At 38.7% G+C, this 23,382-nt stretch overlaps 1 protein-coding gene across 1 annotated transcript in view; it reads left to right on the forward strand.

Moving 5' to 3' along the window:
- Nucleotides 1–577: 577 nt before the first annotated feature.
- ABHD17C (abhydrolase domain containing 17C) overlaps nucleotides 578–23,382 on the forward strand; it is a 29,716-nt gene continuing 6,911 nt past the window's right edge. The window contains exon 1 of the mRNA XM_010293981.1: nucleotides 578–1,138. Coding sequence (XP_010292283.1) covers nucleotides 606–1,138 — 533 coding nt within the window. The 5' untranslated portion in view covers nucleotides 578–605. The remainder of the gene's footprint in view (nucleotides 1,139–23,382) is intronic.

Raw genomic sequence — 23,382 nt, forward strand, 5'->3', positions numbered from 1 at the left:
TGTAATTCTGGAGCGTCGCGCTGAGCTGTGGGATCTGGGGATTCATTTTATAAATGTGGATATGTACGTGTGATCTATTTTCTTTGAGGGGCTCTAGGGAGGCGTGTTAGAGGGTTGCATTTACTGTAGCATTAGTTGTGGGATTTTTAAGGGCTAGTTGTACTTCGCTTATATTTTGTGGGGTTGGTGTGGTGTTTTTTTTTTTAATAAGCACGTTTTCAGGCTTTGAAGAGCTGCACTGCTTTTGCTGAACTGTAGTTCCGCCAAGGTTGTCGGTGTTTGCATTTTGGGAGAGCAGCCGGTAGCCTTGCAGGAAGGTGTGCAGGTTGCGTCGGAGGAGGGCTCTGGGGCGGTTTGGTTTGACTTCTTTCCAGTATAGGTTAGTTTTTTTCTTCGGTGTCTCTGATGCCAGAACAAGGCCCCAGAATGAACGGTTTCTCTCTGGGCGAGCTCTGCTGGCTGTTCTGCTGCCCGCCTTGCCCCAGTCGCATCGCTGCCAAGCTGGCCTTCCTGCCCCCGGAGCCCACCTACACCGTGCTGCAGCCCGAGCCGGTTTGGTTTGACTTCTTTCCAGTATAGGTTAGTTTTTTTCTTCGGTGTCTCTGATGCCAGAACAAGGCCCCAGAATGAACGGTTTCTCTCTGGGCGAGCTCTGCTGGCTGTTCTGCTGCCCGCCTTGCCCCAGTCGCATCGCTGCCAAGCTGGCCTTCCTGCCCCCGGAGCCCACCTACACCGTGCTGCAGCCCGAGCAGCAGCAGGAGGCTGGGGCGGCAGCCGGGGCAGGGACCCCGACGGGATCAGGCACCTGCAGTCTGCACTTGAGCGAGCGGGCGGACTGGCAGTATTCGCAGCGGGAACTGGATGCTGTGGAAGTGTTCTTCTCCCGCACGGCTCGGGATAACAGGCTGGGCTGCATGTTCGTACGTTGTGCCCCCACGGGCCGGTACACACTGCTCTTCTCACATGGTAATGCTGTGGACCTGGGCCAGATGTGCAGCTTCTACATTGGCCTTGGCTCCCGCATCAACTGCAACGTCTTCTCTTATGACTACTCTGGCTATGGGGTGAGCACCGGCAAGCCCTCTGAGAAAAACCTGTACGCAGACATTGATGCAGCCTGGCAGGCCCTCAGGACAAGGTAAATGGATATTGGGGACAAGGTATTTCTGTATCTCTGTTTAAGCCTAACAAGTCCAGTGTCTGCACAATTAACCTGCTGAGAGGAGGAGTGGAAGCATTTGTGGCTGGCTGGAGTTATTTTGATGACCTCACCAGATGTTCCATCAACAGCTACAATGCTATTTGCTGGATGGCTTCATTTGTTAAAAGGATGCACAAACCTTCATCCTTGGGTTTTTTCTAGATTTGGGGATTTATTCAGCTGTATTATGTGCTAGCCATTGCTTCACCATTGCAAATCTCCAGCTTGAGCAGGAGATACTGCAGCGGTTGCAGTTTGAGCTCGCAGGATGTAAAAAAACTTTAGTTTGACTTGCCTACTGCTGTGTACGCTTAGAGGTAACCCAGTTGAGCCAAACCTTTGAATTTGACGGTAGCCTGGGGTAGTGCTTACCAAGAAATGGCTGGTGTTCAGTGATGCATTTGGCATTTCATGCAAGCTTGTGCGACATAGATGTCTTGCTCTTTTGGCAACAAAACAACTGTTATCAAATGGGCTAGGGTAGCGGGGTGGAAGGAAAAATTGTTGGCAGGTGGAAGTAGAGCTGGGGATTCTGCCAGGAGGAGATGCCGAAGTAGGTGGCATCCAGAGGGATGGAGCAGCAATGAGGAGACTCTGGCAAGGTGGCATGGCTGGTAGGAACAGGAAGCCCTTGGCTTCTAGGAAATCCTGAGCTTAGCTGCAGCCTCTGGCTCCTTCCTACAACTGATTGCCATCTCTGGGCCTCTGTTGCTGCTTCTGTCCACAGAAACCATGAGCTTCTTTTGCTATTGCATAAGTGGTTCTTAAAGTAGGACCTCGCAGAACAAATCCTGAAAGAGAGAGCTTTAAAAAGCTTAAATTGTTGCAGTAGGGCAAGAGAAAAGAACAACCAACGTTTTCTGTTCTTGGCTCTGGGGTTGTGTAGATGAACTTAGCATATGTGAAATGAGTATTTAATATCTATCTTAGGGATATGTGCCAGCTTCAAAAATAGTGACAGGAGTTGTTACTAATTTAGATAATTGGCTTTTCAAGGATCTGGAGATTGGTCAGTCGTGGAGTCCAAACGGCTTTTGATATTGGTGTGCCCAAGTCAAATTAAGAACATGGGGGAGAAAGGTGTAGGGGGAAGTTGCCCATTCGTAGCGTGTGTTCTGTCTGTGAGCAAACCAGATTCTGGGTTAATTTTTCAGGACTCCGCCCCCTCCCCCCCAATACTTTGCTTGAATATAAATAATATGGGTTTATGTAAAGAAATAATTTTGATATGCTGTATATGCAGAATAAATTATTAAATGCCACAATTATGCATATGGATTATATAAATAAGGTTTAAAGGAGGAAAAGTGCTATGTCTAAGCCAAGCCTCGTTAAGTTGGTCCTTCAGTTGCTGTGTGTTCTCTCTGTTTCACAATGTTTGGTTGATGATATTTTTTCATGAAAGCCTTCTAGAGCTCTGAAAAAGTGCTTTCACGTCTGCCTGGAAGTGCTTCTGTCTTGACAGGCAGTTAGTATGTGTTTAAGATCTACATAGATCCAGAAACAAGGGGTTCCTTTGCTTAAGCCTTTTGAGAAGCCTGACCCAGTAGGTGATGCCAACACGTGCTTAGGTTGCTCTGAAAGTATTGGGCTCTTCTATTAAAGTGTAACTGGAGGAAGTTTGTAGTTTTATATTAGAATCCTTTCTGTGGTTTATACAAGATCTAGGTTCTGCTTTCCTCTTTAAATTCAAGGGTTGAAATTTGCCAACTCTTACATTGCCATGTTTGTAAATCCCACATCGTAGTGCTACTTTGAGAGTACTGTTAGAGTAGTTGTGTTATCATTGGTTAGATTTTTGGGAATCAAAGAAAATATTACAATATTTTAGGTGTCCAGTAAAGAAATAGGTTACTGTAAAATGTAAGCTTAAGAAAAAAAAGTTAATTGATTCTGTCTGTTAACAAAGGACTGTCTTCATAACATGTATGAGCTGAAATAGTAGTCTCTGCTGATGAATTCTCTAAGCAATAGTGAGAACTTAGAGGCTGACGATTTCTTAGCCCTTTTTAATAAGTCCAGGTGGCTCACAATTAAGTGATGTAAAAATACAAGTCTGCTTCTTGAGGTAAAGTGTCATATTATGCCATTTCAGGTGCAGTAGTTCATTGGTAGCTTCCAGGAGTTTGTGTATGCTTTCATTCTTAATGCAAATTCCTAACATTTGGCCCGTGGTCGTATATGGTAGTGAACAGTAATGCAAAGTTAAAAATGAAGTCTTAAAATAGGAGAGGTTCACTGTGCTGTGAAAGCATTTAGTCATCTGTGCTAAATTCTGTGGGAAGCTGTTGCTCTTACGAATCCACCAGACATTTCACCTGGCAGCAGAAAGGAATCATTAAAATATTGGAAGTCTGAGATTTTTTTTTTAATTGTGCCTGTGAAGTACCAATGATACTTAGCAAATGTTAATTTATCACTGTATTTTGAAAATTGCCCTAGGGTTGGAATTAACCCTACACTTGGACAAAACAGATTGCTGCCCAATTTTAGAAATTATGGTGAGCTGACTGTGGTTGCAAACATGGCTGCAAATCTTGACTGTATTTTTTTTAAGGTACTGGAATGAGGACCTTGCTATCACATACACATTTAGGTATCAAACCTTACATAACAAATTACTTTTCATTTACTGTTTGAGTTTTACAATCAAATCATCAGATTTTTTTGTTCGGTTTCAATTATCAGCCTCTCTTTGGAGAATCAGTGTCAACTATTCTCCATTATTTTAGTCTTTGAAGAGTAACTTATTTTCCTTAATTATAATTAAATTAGTATCTCTTCTCATGAATAAGGTATACTCTTATATGATAATTTTACTAATTATTAAGTTTGAATGCTAACTATCTTTCAGCCCAGGTAAACATGTTGACATATAATTTTATTCCCTTGAAATGAGTTTTTATGGAAGTTCCTTCAGAGGTCTAACTGTAGCATTGGTTGTTCTAGTTCCAATATAAAGTATTACTCAGTAATTAATTTGTTGTTTTTTTATGTATTTATTTCCACTTGGTTAACAAACTTCTCAAAAAGAATCTCCTTTTCATTGCTTCAGATGACATTTTTTTGTGAGTGTTTTATTTTAGGCAGGTTGATCTGTTTCTCTTCTGAAAAGAAGCTATATCAGACTCATGAGTCTTCTCTCATGGTCCGTATGGTTTTAAGTTGCTGCTTTTTATTGAGATGTGATTAACCTTATCCTAATACCTGATTGACTTAGCACAACATCTGCACAGAATGTCTTGATTGTCGTTGTCCTCCCCCCCTTTCCTGAATTCCACATGGAAAGGTTGAACTTTTGAACACTTTTACATTAAGACAATGTACAGTACTTAAAAACAGGATACACACTTAGGGTTTGGGTACAGTGCTTAAGCACGAAACCATGACTGCTTTGTTGATTGCATGCTATTTATATTAAAAGAAATTTGTATGTTCTCTAAAAACTTGGAGATTTGTGAAATGTTTTAAAATCCCTGTCAAATGAAAGAAAGCACTGCTTCCTGGCTCTGCTTCTCTAGTAGAGTATCAAAGAGGACAACCTATTAGTCCATCTTTTGAATATTGAAAGAAGGTGAAGAAATTATTCTTAATAAATAACTTAGAAGAGCTGTTCTTGTTGCATTTGACAAAATACAGTGTGATGTTTTTTCATGACGCACAATATAACCTAGTATCTTATGTTTCTATTTAAGCTTTTGGTAAATGATAGATGTTATTGTAATGTTTAAATGCTTCATTCTCAAAGCATGTATATTTGAGTTTGTCTTTCAGTCTGTAGGAGAGCATTGGTTCACTTCCATTTTTCATGAAGCTTCTTGGCCAATAAGGCATGGTGAAAGGAATTTAATTGTGAAATGGTGTAGTAAAACACAAGGGCTTTTGATCAATGGGTGGCGGATAGTTTAGAATGTTTAAATAGTTTTTTAAACCTTTTCCTCAGATTTAATGTTTAAAAAAAACACCACCTTTTATTATATGGGAATTTTATTATTTGTGGTGGTGATTATCAGTCTCTTCTTATTGCTGTTTGTTTTGCAGGAGATGGTAGAAAAGTGTTATAGTTTTCATTTGACTAAAATTGGGAAACACACCAAATTGTATTAGACTAGAGTGATAACTAATCTTCTGAGGTTGTGTCAGTTTAGTTCATCTCCATTCCGATTTGCAGAAGTGGTTGCAGCTTTCTAGGTGAATAATAGCTTCAGGGTTTTTTACCTTAATTTATCAAAATAGTTAATTTCTACTTTAATTTTCTTTGCAACAGAATCTTCTTTCACTAGCACTGTGTTTCTGTGCATGCTCTAACCTGAATTCTTTAGATTGAATACTTAGAGGTTTTGATAAAAAGTTACCAACTAAATTCCTGACATGGCCAAAGGCAGTGCTTGGCAGAATCGTGATCAATAGTCCTGGAGTAATTAATAGGGTTCCCCTTGCTCGTGGTGCATCAGCTGGTAGATTTTTCTGTCATTCACTTTGATAGGGTATTACCCACTTCCAGTTTTCAAATAATGTTGATATGGTACCTGCAAAGGATCATTTAAAGAGGCTATTCTCAAAAAGTTAAGTTGTCCTACCTGCCATGGTCAGCACTTCAAGAAAAAATGTGTACAAGTTTGCTCAAAAATAGAAACATTCAGAGCAGTGTCCTGTTGTCATCCATGCAGTGAGCAGAGATTAATTCAGATGATGAGTGTCCCAGGGATAAATAACAACAACTGTTTAAAACAGGTGCTCTGATGCTCAAGTGATTCAAAATGTTTACTGAGCTTTGGAGTCATATTACATCGTTTAGTCACTGAGGTAAAAGTAGTTTTGTTAAATATTTCCCTATGTCTGTTAGGATTGCAAGATCAAAGCTTCTTTAAAAAAAAAGATTTTTTTCACTGTCAAGGATGTTTTGCAACTAGTGTTATTTGTGAGGAAAAATAAGCTGCCAGAGAGCCTTGGCTAACAATACTTGTTATCCTGGGTGTAGCTGGTCCTGAAATTCAGCTGCCTGAACTGGAGATGTTGGTTTACCCTGCCGTACAAAGGTTGACCTGGTTCTCAACATCGCCAGAGCATTGAACATAAAGGTTTCTAGAGGACCATATTGCTAAATCCTACATGCTGAAGTAACTAGAGGTTTCCGTCTGCTTTTAGTTACATTTCATGAAGTGTACGAGAAGGAGAAAGGCAAGCTTTTTCCCTTGATCACTCTGGATAGAGATGTGTCACCTTTTCAGGTTCAACTGAGGGCTGTTACAGGGTGGCTGTTTGACCTGGGTGTGTTGCTGGTACCACTCAGATTTGTTCAGTTTGTTCTTAACAGTGGAGTATGAGCTGGACTGTGTAAACCTCAGTGGTTTTGCTCTGAAGGCAGGGTCAATCTCCAGTTCACTGCAACCTCAAAAACAAAAAATCTCTCTAAATCCAACCTTTATCCTTTGTTACTCTGCTATTTTGGAGGGTTTCTGAGTGCTGGGCTAAGTTTACACTAGCTCATTACTTGTGAATGTAAGTAAAAAGAACAAAGAAAAAAAACCCAAACATTTAGCAATGCTATCCAGGACTGTAGATACCTGTGGTCATAGGTGGAGAACAATTTCAAGCTACAAAAGTGGATTATCTGCCTACAACTGGTTTTGTGGGGAAAACTGACACTTCTTGAGCAAATGGAAATTATTTTTCCATATTAAATGAAGAAAACAGGTTCTTTCTGGTTTTTGTGGGTTTGGTCCTGCGATGCTTCCTCACACAGAGATAGACGAGTACAAAGGCAGTGTCAAGCAAATGGCTGTTTGGAGCTTAAGTTCTGTAGCATATGTCTGAATTTTGTATTTCATTTTAATATGACATTTGCCAGGTGGAGAGGGCAATGTGATTATAGTAACTTTTACTTTTAAACCCTGCCCTAAACCTACTTTTAAGCAAAATATCGAGACATTAGTTCCTCAGTTGCATTCTCTGTTGGCTTTAAAGACAACAGTCTCAAAATTATGTAGCAGTAATAAATTAAATAAACAAATAACATAGCCATTTCTTTTTTCCTAAAACCAGTAATAAATTTAATGAATAACTAACACTCCCTTTTGCCCTCCCTCACAAATATAAATCAATTCCAGGGTGCATTGGAAGCAGTTGAAATGAGTCATAAAACAAGCTGCGAATGTGTTGTGCCTAACATGCTTGTGCACATACAGGCTTGCTTTTGCCAGTTAGCCCCTAAAAGAAATCTCTCTGATTAGGAGATAGTTTCAGTTGCCACTGCACTGGAGAGAAATTGAAGGCAGTTCTCCATGTGCGAGGTGAGGGGTGGCTCCAGGTGTTTTCTTGAATCTAGGAAAGGCACATCTTTACAATTTTTGAATGCTGGTGACTCTTAAGTGTCTCTTCATGTTAATTTGAGTATGTATTGACTGTTTATATGGATCTGAAATAGAAATAAGTAAGGATTGGTTTTTGTCTGACTCTATAACCTTGTGTTTGTATGGGCTGAAATACAAGAGGTGGACAAACCTCTTGTATCTATAAAAGTTGGTGGACAGTGGATAATTGAGATCGCTAGAGACTAATACTTGTGAACTGAATAAGCAGTTTCAGTCACCCATCCTCTACTACTTCATCTTGACTGTCCTGCTTTCCAGTTTTCAGATGAATGACTTGCACTGCTCTTGCATGCTCAACCTGGCACCTGATGATGAAGCTGAATTTCATTCTTGCTCTCAAACTGAGTGTTTTGTTGGTGTGGGGTTTTTAATGTGTCAGGTTTGTGAGCAATGGAAGTGCGTGATTGTAAACCCAGGAAACTGTATGAACACAGAGGAATAAAGTTGCTTTTAATAGAAAGCTAAGAATGTAGAATGGGATGAATAGTGCATAGTGTCATCTTAAGGACTGAGGAATATCCTTGCATTTTGTATCCCAAAGGCTAATTTGAGAAAAATGGGTTATTGTGGCATGTTTGCACATGAAGCTATGCAACCTGCAAACAGTCTCCGGAAGGTGCAAATGTAGGCCAGTTGTGTAATGACAGTGTTATACTAGCATTATCTATATCCATATCTTTATTGTATTTTTTTTTAACCAATATGTTAGCTTTACAGAATGAAACTTCTCCTGTTGGCATTAAACATTGTGATTGGATTTGCCAACTATGAGACCAAATAATACAAAGGCACAAAATTGTGCTAAACAGTAGGATCCAGCTCAGTGCCCATCCACCTTTCCACCCTTGGTTTCATGTCTCATGAGCATATGCATGTCTTTAGGAAAATCCCTAAAATCATGAAATAAATCTGTAAAATCTTAACTTTCAAAAAGAAGTCTATGTGGGTTCACAAATGAAGAATGATGTTGATGGGAAAGATGAAGTTTTAAGTTAGTGCACTTGCCTCAAAGTCCAGAGGAAAACATTTAAATTAGAGGTAATCTCAAAGCATTGCCTCTGGTTTTTCTGAATTGGAAATCTGTTAGAAAATCTTCATTTATGCTTTCCTGACAGTAATGCTATTTATTGGTACAGTCTCTTGAAATTCTTTCTAGGTACACTTTTTAACTGTTAATTTGAAATTGTTGGTTTCAACAGTTTTGGGTATGCTTTTAGGAAGATCTGTGTTACCGTGCGTGATTGAAAAATCCTCCTTACATACAGAAATGTTACTTTAAGAGCTTTGACTCTTGTGAGCCTTGTTTATCAGCCAAGGCATGCTGCTGAAACAAGCTGCATACATCAGTGTCTGGCAAATAACCCTTCTCAAGGCATGCAGTGTTAGCTAGTAGCTCAAAGATTTTTTTTTTTTTTTACAGGACACTGCCAAATTTCTTAAGATCCCAGTATGTTAGACCAGTTAACATTAACTTTGTGATATGGCATGTCCCCTTCTTTTTGTGTGCAGCAGATGAACAACTCTGGAGTAATGGATAGTGGGATCCAACAAGTCTGAAAATTCTGAGACCAACTTCAACATGTTTCTCGGGAAAGCATGCTTTAAATAGTATGGCTCAGAATGTTTCTTTTTTAATAAGGTTGTTTAGAAAGGATTTTGCTCAGATTATAAGATCTTTCTGGACGTTCCTTCTCTCTGACTTTTAGCTTTGCTTTGGATGTTCTCATAGAACTTGAAAAATGGTGTTCAATATCAGCAAAGAAGCAAAGCCAGCTATATATTTTTTTCCAGTGTACAGGTAAACTGAGATAAGGTTCAGATGATTTAATAATTATTCCATGAATCTTAATGGCTATTTACAATAAAAGTTTAAACAAGACACTTTGTCTTAACTATTGCACTATACAATAAACTGCAAGCCTTAATAATATGCAAAATAAGAGAGAAGCCAACAGTAATAGGAGGGTAGACGTCTGTCAAGCATTTTGCAACCAAATGGTGTACGTAACCATCTATACTTTAAAGGAAATTTTGAGTAGTTAACTTGCCACCGTAAGCATTGGACTGTTTGGGTTTTTTGTACAGATCTTAATTTTTGGCCCATTTCTGTATAGTCTTCCCCAACATCTGATGAGTTCATTGAAGTAGGTTGTTGGCTGTATGACAGCCTGGGGAGAATGGCATCTTTCAAGAAAACAGTCTTGTTCTTGAAGCATGTTCTCCAGGGCAAATCTACAAAAGTTTTCTCCAGCATGTTATTTGTTCTTTATAGCTTCATTTCTCACAAAAGTGTGTGTATGTTTTGGTGTGTTGTGGTTGGTTTGTTTTTTGTTTTTTTTTTTTTTTTTTAATTGAAGTAGCTAATTCAGTATAATATTTATTTTGGAGGTGTTCCCTGGACAATTCTTACCTTGAGGCAGCTGGTCAAGAGCCAGTCAGTCTCCTCCTTCCCCTAAGACTGGAATGTACTTCAGCTTACCTACTAAGCTGTATTACCCATTTTCTTCATCGTATTTTTTGTTGTTCTCTACTGTAAAAAGCTTGTCTTATTTTTCTAGTAAAGCATGGTTTTTAATGTGTCTTAATAATACTACAGGAAAAGTTAGCGTTTCAGTCTGGATATGAGCATCTTATCAAGTTTAACCAACTGTGAAAGTACCAGTGTTGTAGGAAGAGGTGGGGTAGTGTTTCAGCTACAGTTTTGCTATTTTTATGCATACTAGTTTATGAACATGTAACCTTTGCCTCAAGACTGGTTAATAATTACACTATGACTTAGCATACATTGCAGGCATCTCTCTCTGATGCAAGAAGCACCCTTTCAGGAGTCAGTGCAGTAGTTTAAGACATTGTGGTTTAGCTTTAGGCCTGACTAATATGCCTAAAAGGTTTTGACTTCTGCTGAATCTCTGCCAGCTTTCAAACTTCTGTTTCTCTGATACAGAAACCCTCTGCCCTTTCCTCTGAGCTCTTGCTAATTATTCATGTAATGTGATCTTTTTCATTTCCAAAGCCCTCTGTGCATAAAATCAGTACAATTAGTTCTTTATTCTGTTTTTGAAATTTGTACTAAAAATCAATCTGATAATGCAGAAACTACTATCTGTGAAGGAATATAGGCAGAAATATAGTTGTCTTTTTACAAAAGAAATTATTGTATTTGATTTTACAAAGAACGAAGATGACAACGTACTTGAATATAACTTGGATCTGAATTCTTGATGTAAAAGATAAGATTGCCATAACTATTCAGTGTTCACCGAGTTTTGTACAGAGTGAAGGTTGTCATGTCTCCTTGGTTTATTGAGTTATTTTCTATCCTTTATTGTTCTGCTAAGACTAAGCAGCAGGTGCCAAATATACCACCCTTCCAAATTGGATGCCCTTCTGTCAAAGCTCATCTAAGATCTGTAGACCATTTGCATAGAGCATTGAACAGATGCTATTGATACAAATAAGATCTGGGACCTTCCAGTTATTTCAGGAAATTACCCTTTCCATCCAAAAATCCACTTTAATAATGTTCTTAATGAGGAACATTAAACCTAAGGATCTTGGATGTTTCTTTCCTGGATGTAGTTCTAAACTTGTTGCACTTTAGTAGCAGGAGAAACTGAACCGAAGTTTATTAGTCTCGTTGGACATTCACAGCAATTTCCCATTTTTCTTTTTCATTATGAAGTGAGTGTTAATTTGGAATAAAGGAAGCAATGTTAGCTTAAACTTGGCTAATTTTATTACTGAGATTTTGAGGGGGAAAGGAGAAACTCAATTTAGCAAGCATTGTTTGTCATTTCTTACTCTGTTTTTCTTCCTTCTGCTATTGCCATTGCTTCTGGGCAGTAGTCTAATGTGAACTGTGTTCTTTCCTGCTCTTCACTGTAGATTTTCTCTTTAAATATTTTCTTAAAAATTCTCATTAAATATTTCTATTTTGCCTCTGTCTTGAAAGCTTTGTGGTACTAGGAGAAAGGGAAATGCTATTCATTTGTAAAACGTAACTGTGTGCGGAACTAAATGTGAAAAATGTGTGTTGGGGGAGAAAACAGCAGTAGCTTACAACTAAAAGCGCATGTGAAATGGTGAACTGCAGAAAACCTACATAGCCAAAACGTTACTGTCCAAATTGGCATTTGGCCATAAGGTAGGCATTAATACACCTACTTTTCCAAGCACTGTTATCTGTTATTTCAAAAATAGAAACTCCAGCATCACAAGATTTCTTTATGCTGTGCTGGTTTATTGGTAGGCAGTTAAGTGCTGGTGTGGCATGTACTGGAATTGCTAAGATTTTTTCCTGCATAACCAGTTGTTCCCTAGCGATACTGCAATCAAGTCGGGAGCCTGCGTGCTTTACAAGGACTGCATCACAGACAGAGGGAAGTAGGGTGCTGAATAACATCAGGAAACTGCTTCTCATTTCCGTTTTGTTTTTATTTTTTAAATTTTCGAAGAGGCATCTGCAGGTCAGTTTCTACCTTTAGCATCAGCTGAAATAATGCACTCAAGTGATGGCATTAGCAATTGTCCTGCATCCACTGCTAGGTACTTCTGCTTCTTGTGGAGTAGCTAACTGTTAACTGGTTAGCATCCTTTTTTGAGGGGAAGAAGTTGACTAGCTAGAAATCTTTCACCAAAAAGACTACAAAAGCAATGGGCCCCATTAACTAGGTGTGTTGGCGGAAAACAAAGTATGCAAGCATGCTGTTTGACCATCGTTAAAATATCTTGATTTGCACAATCTGGGCAAAATGTCTTTTACTCCATAGAGGCTCAGATCATGTCAAATAAGGTAGGTGGATAAGCTGAAAAGTGCCTATGATCTGCTTTCAGGACTGAATTTTCTGATGTGAGTTTAGGAAAGTTATGAGAAAATTAGTACTTTTCTAAATGCACAAAAATAGTGTTCCCATTTCTTAGATTAGCATTTTTTTACTTTAATTATATGCAAAAACATTAAGAGTAAATGTTATCTGTTTTAAATGCAAACATCTGTTTTTGTGATAAATTACTTTTTTTGTGCTATGTTGTCAAGTTCCTGGAGAGAACAGGGCAGGTTTCATGAGCACTTCAACTGAACAGAAGTGTTCAGGAAAAACTTGGACTCTGTGCTAAATTTTATTGTTCACAATTCTAACTAGTATTTACAGGGAGAAGAGAGGAGGGATTTAGCCACGGGTTTGTGACAAAGGCTTTGGCAAGGAAATTTGATTTTTAAGCTCTGAACTAGTTATCTGTGGTCTGCTTTTTTAGAACATCTGGTGCTGTTAATCCTGGTGATTGCTATCTATTTTTTTAATCATCTTGGTTTTATATTGACTGTTACTGGGGCCTGAACATTCAGTATGCTAAAAGTTCATTAATGGAACATGCACAAGAAGAAAATGAAGTGTAAAACAGTGCAGGTTTGAATATTGGCTTGCTAATGTATAGATTTTGTGGAGCAACAGATCTTTAATCATGGTGGAGTCAAGTTAGCCCATCTTTGAGTGACAGGAATGGAAGAACTTGAGGATGCTTAGGAAGAAAGGAATTGATGAGTGATTTAAAAGTCAAAGTGCAAGTATAAAAATGGCACGGAGAAAGAAAGAATGCTGAGGTTTTCTTGTTTCTGAAAAGATGCTGGAAAATTCTTTTCTAGTAATAGATTGCTTTCATAAAATGACTGTCGTCTTCCATTTGGCAGTTATCACTCCTGGTATTTACTAGAATATTTAATGAATCTAGCTGCAAATGGATAATTGGGAGAAGGCAGGAGAGACTCATCAGGAGAGTAGTGTTTCGCTGTGAGACTGTGAATTCACCACTTTGAAAGCAGATGCTTAAGTGCATACGGATTCATACTGTAATAAAGCTCGGTGTTTGGAGCAATTAGAAAATTGGTATATGTTTCTCCACTTATCAGGGGGTGGGGGAAAAAAATTAGTGTCACTTACCCAAGTAGGATTTCTTCCTGTTCATGATTCACAAGACATGTCAGTGCAGAGGAAGCACTGATTGTGTTTATTTTTAAATCAAAAGAAAATACTACCTTTCTCTTTTAAATCTATGGAAATGGTTAGAGTAACTGAAGGAAACATGAAATATTTCCAGGGAATTAAGGACTATCCAAGCAGGATGTGTGGTCTCCTGGATAACACAGGCCATGACACTTCTTCACTTGGCTTCTGCATAGAGCCCTTCAGTGTTTGAGATATTGCATATCTTTGAGAGGAGCCCGGTCTTATTAAATAACTTGTTTGTTCTTCTACAGTGCTTGAGCATATTAATGTAAGTATATAAGGGAAAGAGAAATCCTACTGCCAGCTAAGTCATCTTCATGTAATTCTGGCTGATAAAATATTCATGTACTGGGGGCAGATGCATTCATCTGCAGTCGGTTCATGTTAGGAATATTAGACCAGTTCATTGGTACTAATCACTTTTGTATCGGGACCTGTCTGCTGTTCTTGTCCTCCATCCTGCCTTTCTGCCTTCTCATCCCCTTTCTGTTGGAGACTCTCAAATCACAGCCAGAGCCATACTGATGCTTCTGGATGGGAAGAAATGATGCATACAGTTTGTCTCCTTGCATACTTGCACGGCCTTATCTGTTCCAGCTCCCAAGTAATCCTCTCGGACTCTGGCTTTGGTGCTCTGTGGGAGAGACTGCATTTAGATTTCCAGGGGTCTTTGAAGAACAGTGTGAAAATGGCTTTAACTTTGTCTGCTGTAATAGGATTTCGGATACAAGCATCTGCTGTTTGTTGAGACTGTTCAACTTTTTCTTTGTTCTCCTCCATTAGCGTAATGGGGATAATACTTGAATCTTTTTAAAAAAAAAAAAAATTTAAAAATCAGGTTGTTTTCTGGATATATTTAAGAATGTCTGTAAGTGACATAAGGAAATTGCTGTATCAATGCCACATATTTCTTTGATACAGTTTAGAGGCCATTAAATGTGAGTTGTAGCAAAACTAGGTATTTAATGCTAGCAATGAAAAATGAGTTCTTTGTAAAACCTGTAGGTGAAAGAGCTTTTACTTGGAGACTGAAACATAAATAAAATTATAATAAATAGGTGGAAGAGAATGAAAAAAGAAAGCAAGAATAGGAAAAAAACAAACCACAACAAACCAACAAAACCAAACAAACCACAAAACTTTCTTTTGTGTGGGGGTTTTCTGTTAAGTAGTTTCCTTTTAATTCAGTGGTGGGACTAGTTACCTGAGTAGCTCCAGGGTCAAGCCTGGTACGTATCAAAGTTTTTCAGTGGTCTGCTTTGATTTTTTTCATTTACCCTTCCTAATATTACTCTGCAAAGGATTAATTGCAGCTTAGCAAACCATTTAATTCTTCTAGAGCATCTAGACAATTGCCTTCAGCAGAATTTACATACAGTTTTGTTTTAAGATCTTTAGGTTGGGGATACCTTTTCTATTAAGTAATAGTGTGTATAGCTAATCAGCTGTGCAAACCTAGAAGTGTGAAATTTTAGATGAGCTTTGCAGCTTGATTACAGTTTAGGGTTAATCCTGTTTCATTATATGCTTATACAGTCATAACTGTATTTTCAGAAATTACAGCCTGGTATATTTAAGGAAAACTTATCTGGTGCCGTCTCTTTTTGTCTTGACTGTTCTGGTTTGTGCAATTCAGTAATTATTCCCTGCTTTGAGCAGCTAAGCTCTACCTGGCGAAAGGGTTGAAACATCGGAGACGAGTGGAGCGGGTAGCAGCTCTCACTGCGCTCCTTCTCAGATAAGTAATCCCAACTCATGAGTCAGAGGCTTCAGTCTTGCATAGGTGCAGCTCATGGCAATTAGTGCTATGGCAGGATGGCCTTAAACTACTGTGTGGTGCTATAGGTGTGTGGAGCTAAGGGAAATGCATCAGAAAGTTGATTTAGTGTTTTGATGTGAAGAGGAGTCAGGATAAGAGCAGTGCTCAAGATTGAGGTGTCAGAGGTGTTCCAGTAAACAGATGGGAGTACTAGAAGAATAATACAGTTGCTCCTGAACAAAAATGCTTTGAGAACTGTTGGAGAGCAGCAAGATTGCTTCCTCCAGGCTTGTAAACCCTCAAATCTCCCAGTGCTGAGCCAAGCGTGGTGAGGAGGGTTGTGTGGTGCGCTTGGGAGGTAAGCCAGAATGCATTGGCTCACCGTGAATTTTCAGCCTTGGGAATAAGGCAAGGCTCTCCAGTTTGGAACTAACTGTAAGAAAATGTAAGAAAAGCTATGAAAGCACAGAACTTGGGGGAATGCATAACCAGTGTTAATATTTGCAGTCAGCTTTTTTAATGTTTCCTAGGGAATCAGAGGAGACTTTTTTTCCAAGCACAGTTTCTGTATTAGTTGACGCATACTTGGTTTACCTAAAGTCTTTATATAAAACATATATTTTGTTTAGGTACATTAATATTACCAAGTCTTTCTTGTTCTTTATAACAACCCTTATAGGAGTACAATTTTAGGGAGTAGTTTATGTCTTCTTTCAGCTTTCGAGTATAGCATATCCAAAGTGAAAGTGCAGGCTTTGTGCAACAGTAAAAGGTTTGTCAAAGTTTTAATGTCATGTTGTTAAATGTTGTGAGGATTATGCTCATCTGTCTTAGCTCTGCTGTATTATAAAACAGAGTTTGATGTGTACAACTGAAATAAAAATACCACAGTGGGGCAGAAGCTGAGGGTGAAGATAATAAATTCCTCACTCCAGAGGATACTATAGACTGAGCTTCTCTGAGAAAGTAACAGAGTTTTCTTTGCTGTCTTAGGTTATTTAAATGTACCTCAGAGATTGGCTATATAGATTTTTGTAGACAGTTTACAGTAAAGAGTATGTAATAGAACGTAGCTGACTGAGTTTTTGTGAATTATTGATGCTGTGGTCAATGAAGATAGTTTTTAGTGGCCAGGAAAGGTTTCCTGTCTTTGATAAATAAAGCTTAAGACTTCTGTATTCCACGATTATTTGCTACAGAGCATCTTAATTAATTTTAACAAAGTATTTTGCATTTAACTGCAGTGCTCTATTTTTAAAATAACTGGACTGAGAGATTCATTTTAGTATGCCATCTACCCATTGTGTTTTGGGACTGAATGGTGTAAATGAAGAGTGCTCTAAGAACTTTGGGACAAGCAAGAAACTATGAAGAGTAGAGAACATTTGTGTATCTTCAAAACCATAATCTTGTGGCTTCAGAACTCTAGTTGATTTCTAAGGTTGCTAAAGCAAAGAAAGTTGATGTGGGTGGGAATTAGATTTAAATATATCCATGTGTTTAAATCCTGTTTCCACTGTTACTAGCTTCTTGTGTTTCAGATTACAGTGGTTGTAGGTTGCATTTGCTCCTGTGATTAGAGAGATAAAATAAGCCCCCAACATTTAGGGGTGTTTATTTAGGACTTAATTTAGGAAAGTGCTCCCTTCCTTTCATTGCATGAATGCACACTGAGTATTGGAGGGTTATTTACCTTTTGTCATAAAGTATTGGAATGATAAAGGTAGGAGTTCAAGCAGAAGGCTCAGTTGCATCATTGCTCATTTTTGTTGGATGTCCTACAAGAGTCTGGTTTTGCTTGTCAGTGGCCTTCTTGCTAACTTTCAATCAATATAAAATAATTAATGATTGTAGAAGCAAAGTGATTCTGTTCTCTTATATCAGCGTGCCCATGGCACAAGTTCTGCTTAAGTTTCACAGCACATTTAATGAAAACTCCATTTCCTCATTCCCTGCTATATAGGGAAAAAACCCCTTCAGTCAGGCAGAAGCAACTGTTCCAAATCTGTTTGTTGTTTATTCATACAACTGCTAGTTCATGTGGTAGACAAGTGAGCAACCTAACATAAACCAAACACCAAAATGTAGTATTCTGTATTACTGTGATGGTAGAAAGTCATGTTGTAAATACAGTTGAGTTCTCAGTACTAAAGAAAACAAAAGAGGTTTTACTATGTAGCACCTTAAAAGTATAAAAAATTGATCTGCAAGCACAGATTGCATATTTCTGCCCATTCTGTCTTCTGTATCACAACATTTTGCTACTGTTGAGCTATCTTGGAGGAGATTTCTTCCAGAACACAGGTTTGCAGAAGTCTTCTTTCCTGGCTGATGATGTGTACTATCTGTTTTTTTTCCAAATGTTCTTATATTTTACTTCTCTTTTGACTCCTATTTCTGAAAAATGCTTGAAAAATTAGAATGGATAGATGCAGTCCAATTGCGGTTGTCAAACGACCTCCGCTTGTCAGATTGTTAACTATAAGTGGTTGTGAGGATAGAGCCTGGTGGATGAATAACGGGAGAGAGACCGCAGGCTGGACCTGCTACCTGCTGGGCTGCTTAACTGGGCTGGAGGTAGGATGGTGGCAAGTTGGCTTAAAGTGTGGTGCAAGACAAGCATGTGGAAGTGCTGCCATGCTGTGGCATAAAATCCTCCAATAAAATGGGTGTTGAAGAGGGAGGAGGAACTTCCTTGTAATGGTGAAGCTGGGGAAAAAAGGAGGGAACTGGATTTACTGTTCAAGAATGTTTTGTTTTGCTCTGAGTCTTGAGCAGATTTACTTAAGGGAGGTGTTTCCCACTTCGAAATGTGACATCTTCAGGAGCCTATTTTTAAGGCAAATGAACACAAGATAATTTAAGGTTGTATTTGACAAAGGAGCGAGTTTGCAGAGGAACTAGTATTATTTGGATTTTTTTAAAAAAAGACACACACACCCCCAATCAGTATAAATTTGCATAATTCACTTAATTTAAAATGTAATTTCATTACAGTTTGTATCAGAAAATGCCATGAAATAGCTTTCCTTTACCTACATGGGTTGTTCAGGGCAAACTTGAAGTGGCTTCACTACTCTGCAGTGTATAGATCACCTGCTTTTGTGATGGTTGCTTGAGCTCTCCAGTGGTATTTAATATCCTTGTTAGGTCTTGGTTGAACTCGGAGCACAGTTCTCAATATTTGATAACAGATTACTGATTAACACAAGACAGTAATCAAGAAGCAGTTGTAGTGATTCATGCTTCGGTATAATTAAGTTACTGCAGTGCAAATGATCATCCTGAGAAGTGCCTAGAAGTTGCTTCCACTTGTTCCATTTGCTTCTATGAAAAGAAGAGCTGGTACATCACTGGATTAGTGCTACAGTCACATAGTCCAGCAAAGCTGTAGTATTGTGATATTTGCAAAAAATGATGTTCCAAAATAGCCTTTAAGAGGGCATTTTCAAGATTTATAGGTTCATTCTGTAACTCCAGTATTAGTTAGCCTATATTGATTAGGACTGGGGTTTTTCCATAGCATAAGTACCAAATAAGTACTTTATATCACTATTATTTACTGCCATATTTACTTATGGCAGTAAAATAATAGTGATATAAAACTGCGGCCGATTCGTTGATTAGATTTCTCTGTCAGCCATTGAAATTATTTTGAGTGTGAACACATTTGTGGAATTACTTGTCTGCTCCTGTGACAGTGTGCTGGGATATATGCCAAAAAAAAATTGTCCTTTTTTTGTAGCTTCATAAACCAGAATACTATGAAAACCATTTTTGGCTCTCACTACAATGAAAATGTAGACTCAAAGGGAGTCTGCTGTACCTGAACTGGAATCACATGGTACTTGCAGACTTGGACAGGAAGGAGGTAGAGGAGGAAGAAGACATTGCGTACTTCAAAGAATCAATGTCTACTGTGCTCGGTAAAACACTGAAGAATTTTAGACCCATGTTTTTGTGAATTCAAGGAAAATGGAGTGAGAAACTGGCACAAGGACTCTTGCTATGTGCCAGGGTTTCATGTGAATCTTGAAATAATTCTGATTTTTCTCATTTGACAGTTGTTGTTATGGTTAACACCAAAAATCCTTAATCCAATGCCTTGCTCTCAATTTAGTGATGGCATTTAGGCTGAAAATCTGCTGTAATTTCTGTGGTATTTTGGCTGACATGCTTGAGTGGTACTTGCTGAAGCATAATGTGAACTTCAGTGTTTTGTTCTGATACTATAAATTACTTGCAATAATATTTATTGACTGAACTTCTCTTGTTGAGCTTTTTTAACATAAAGGTCCTACAATGTAAACTCTTGCTCAAGATGTGCAATCTGCGTGTGGGGTTTTTACTTGATTGAGGATTCTTGTTTTTCTTTTCTACCCCTAAAAATTGGATTTTTAGATTCATACGAGATTAAATAACCACTTGTTTCTGAAAATGTAGATGCATATCTTATGGAAGGGTATAATGATGCTATAGAAAAACCTGTTTCTTAAAGCAATCTAATTTCTTACAATTTCTCTGGATTATAAGGTTTAGAGAGAATGCATTTTGAAAAGGGAAGAAGTAGTATGTTTTGACAAATGGGTCATATAAACAGGAAGAAATAACCTTGAAGAATAGCCTATGAAGATCTTGTTATAACTGAGCACATGTACATTCTAGTAAAAATAATATAGAATTCACTATGTCCTCCAAATGTGGCATGATTTGTGTCATTCCTGATATATGCTGGATTTTCTTTGTGTCTGGAAATGAATTATTTCATTGGTGTTTCCCTTGAGAGGGGAGTGCACAGTTTCAAACTCTGTCCTCTGGCAAGAAGGCATGAGCTAGTTACCTTGTTTTCCTGGCCTTTTATCTTTATATACTGTGTTTAAGGAAGAACTTGACCACCAGTAGCTGCCTTAGTTTAGTAGCAGTTAAACAGTAGGTCTCGACAGTGTTAGGAGATGGGGTTTGTGTAGTCAAAATGTTCTGCCTAGGTAGTTACTGTGACTGTTTTTGAAAACGAATTTGTTGCTATTGCTGTATCCATGCTGTTCTATATGCTTTCCAGTTTAGGTAAGGGATACTGGGACAGCAAATACCATAAAGCTTCAGAACTGAAAATACAAGGTGTGGTTAACTTCACTGATTCAGTAAGCCTGAAAAAAGGGCTGGCCTCATAAATTAATATGTATTTATCACCTTTGAGGATTGGCACAGATGCTGTAGCTTCGGCCGTGAACATTGCAGGGCTTCAGCTGTATGAGACGTCTGTAGTCCCTGAAGCGGCATTCCACTAGCGCTTTTAACTGAGTAGGAAGAGGTTAAAAATAGCAATGGTAAACTTTCCATCTGTATCGCTCAAAGCTGAAGCCCTGGGGTGGTGGGGAGAATCAGTATCTTATGCTCATAATTAAATATGTTTTATGATAATACATAGTTTGCACATAGTGCTGTCAGCCAGAAAAACATTACGTACTTTACAAAAGCAATTGATACCATCATCTGTGTTGTCTGAGGAAGCTGAGGGGGGACATGGCCCAAGCCACAACCATACAGCTAAGCAGGCTGAACTAGAAGTAGCTATGTCCCATCTTCCTTTTGATATACTCACCATCAGTGATATTCCCCATCTCTCCCATCCCAGTGACCTGTTGGTGTGACCGAGGTCTCTTATTACTCGGTGCAGGAATAAGTAGAAGAGTCTGGGATGTGGATTCTTAATAGCCAACTTCTGTGCAATAGTTCCTGTTAACATAAGGAGACCAGAATTACTGGTAAACCTAATTTATATAAATTGAGGCAGTAACATGGGGAGAGGAGAAAAAAAAATTATTTTGGAGTGTGTTGGTGCCTTAGCTAGACCTGACTTGAATTGGTAAGTTGTAGGTGCAGATAGCTGTACTGCTTGTGAAGATAGCCAGAGGGTTTTTTTGCACACATAAGAAATGTAATCCGTAATCCAGATAATCTCCTCAGGGGTTATTGAGAGTAGACTAGGCTGGGGAATTTTGCCACTTGATAAGTGTTTGTGGGTAGGGAGGAGTAGAAATGCTTGCATTGTTTTAAACAGCAGTAGCTTTGCACTTCTCAGTAATTGACTTACCTTGGGGAAAAAAGCATGTGTGCCTCTTAGTTTATTTTTTCCCCCCTTGTCAAATTAGTGTTTTACCTATACCCACAAGAACTATTTGAATTGTTTCCTACTTTGCTTTTGCCGAAGGCTGGTTTCCACACTGCAGTGTTGCCCTGCTTGTTTTGAACTCTGATGGGCTCCACAGGAGAAGTGCAGGAGCATACCCATAAATTTAACTTGGGTCTCCCGCTCTGTCGGATGGGGCTCTGTTTCCAAGAGACCAAAGCTTGCGTGTTTCAAGAAAGATATTTTTAGGAGCTGCTGGAAGGACTCCCTTCCTTAATAGGAGAGCAGATTGTAACAGGATTCCTCTTTTTCTCAGAATGCTGTTTGTCTTTTTCTATCACATTCTTTTCTTTTTTCTATGTCATTTAGTTTCCCTTTCACTGCCGCTGCCTTATCCATGTCTGCTCTTCCTCTGTTCTTCTGTTTCACTTTCTGTACCACTGTTCCTGTTGCACAAGAATCTAATACCACGAGGGAGTTTGCAGAGAGTGGGGAAGGGGCCTAGCTTTTGCTTAAATGATACTGTATTTTAAAAATAAAATCCCCAGGTCATTTTGTTCCTCAGTTGAACGGTGCTTGCTGAGTCACCAGCTGGGCAGCGTTTGTGAAGACAGAGAGTGTCACGGAGCCAAGCCCTGGCCTTCAGCTCCAAGAACCTCACACGTGTCAATTATTCACGGCCCTTGCTTATGAGTTGTCATATGTCCTTTGGCCTTGCAATAAATAAATTTTATGTGTAGCTGTTTCTGCTGATGTTTGCGGTAAGCTTGATGTCTCACCTTCTGATTGATGGCCTAATGGTAAAAGGGCTTAAAAAGATAAATCAGTTACAGTAACTCTTCTGTCTTGGAAAGTTGGACTGTCCCTAACTAAAACAGTCCCAGAGATTCTTTTAGTTCTCAGTCAGTGGGAATACAAAGTAGAAAAGACATTTGACCTAATGACAGGCTACAAGTACACTAACTCAGTGTCCCAATACCCTTTTAAGGTGGGTTTTTTTTTTGGTCAAAATTGTCATGTTGACAATTCTGTGGAATTAGATACTGAATAGTTGTAGCATTTATTTAGTGATGAAGGGCTACTTTAAATTCAGAGATCTCTGTGGGGGTTTTTAATGATGCTGTAGACTGTATCTGACTTTAATTGGTGTACTATGAGATTGAGATTTTTTTTTTCTAGAGTATCTATTGCCACAGCAGCAAAGTGCTCCACTTACAATATGAGCTGTTTTCAGAAACAAAAAAACATCAAAAGGCGTGAAACTAAAGCAGATCAATGTTGAAGAAAATTGCCATACTAAGGCAATTGTATGTGTTGAAGGCATTCTCTTGCTACTCTATGCTGTCCTGTTACCCTGTGAACAAAAGCTCAAACATCTGTTTCCATATCTGTGTAGATTGTAAACCTTTAAGAAAGGAGACTTGATACTGGAGTTCGAGATGGTGTTGCAAAACGTACTAGCATTAATATAATTCCATCCCTACTTAAGTGTCATGTAGAGGATCTTGTTCCAGTCCCGTTTGCTTGTATTCCCTGATGTTGATGTGTTTCTGCCCATCTTGAATACGATGCAACTGCTGATAGATCAGCAGATTGGATGCATTTGCTGCCTTCAAAGGTACAAGCCTCCAGCCTTCCCCACCCAACAGCCAGAATGAAGTCTGTGAGGACAAGACTTCGCTCCAAGATCCTGTTAACAGGCATACCAAAATCCTGTAGGCTCTACTGTGTGCTGGACTATTTCTAACAGCAAGGGAGAAAAAATTTTCCTAAAAGAGCTTCACAACATTTCTTTAAAAACATCAGGCCACGGCTGTGGTGATAGACCACCAACGTGAGCTGCTGCTTGGTTACCAAGGGGATAAAATTTTACTCCAGGGAGATGTTTTTATACAGTTGTTTATTCATGTTTCAGT

Source organism: Phaethon lepturus, unplaced genomic scaffold, assembly GCF_000687285.1.
Source record: "Phaethon lepturus isolate BGI_N335 unplaced genomic scaffold, ASM68728v1 scaffold15149, whole genome shotgun sequence".
In the NCBI taxonomy this organism is placed as follows: Eukaryota; Metazoa; Chordata; class Aves; order Phaethontiformes; family Phaethontidae; genus Phaethon; species Phaethon lepturus.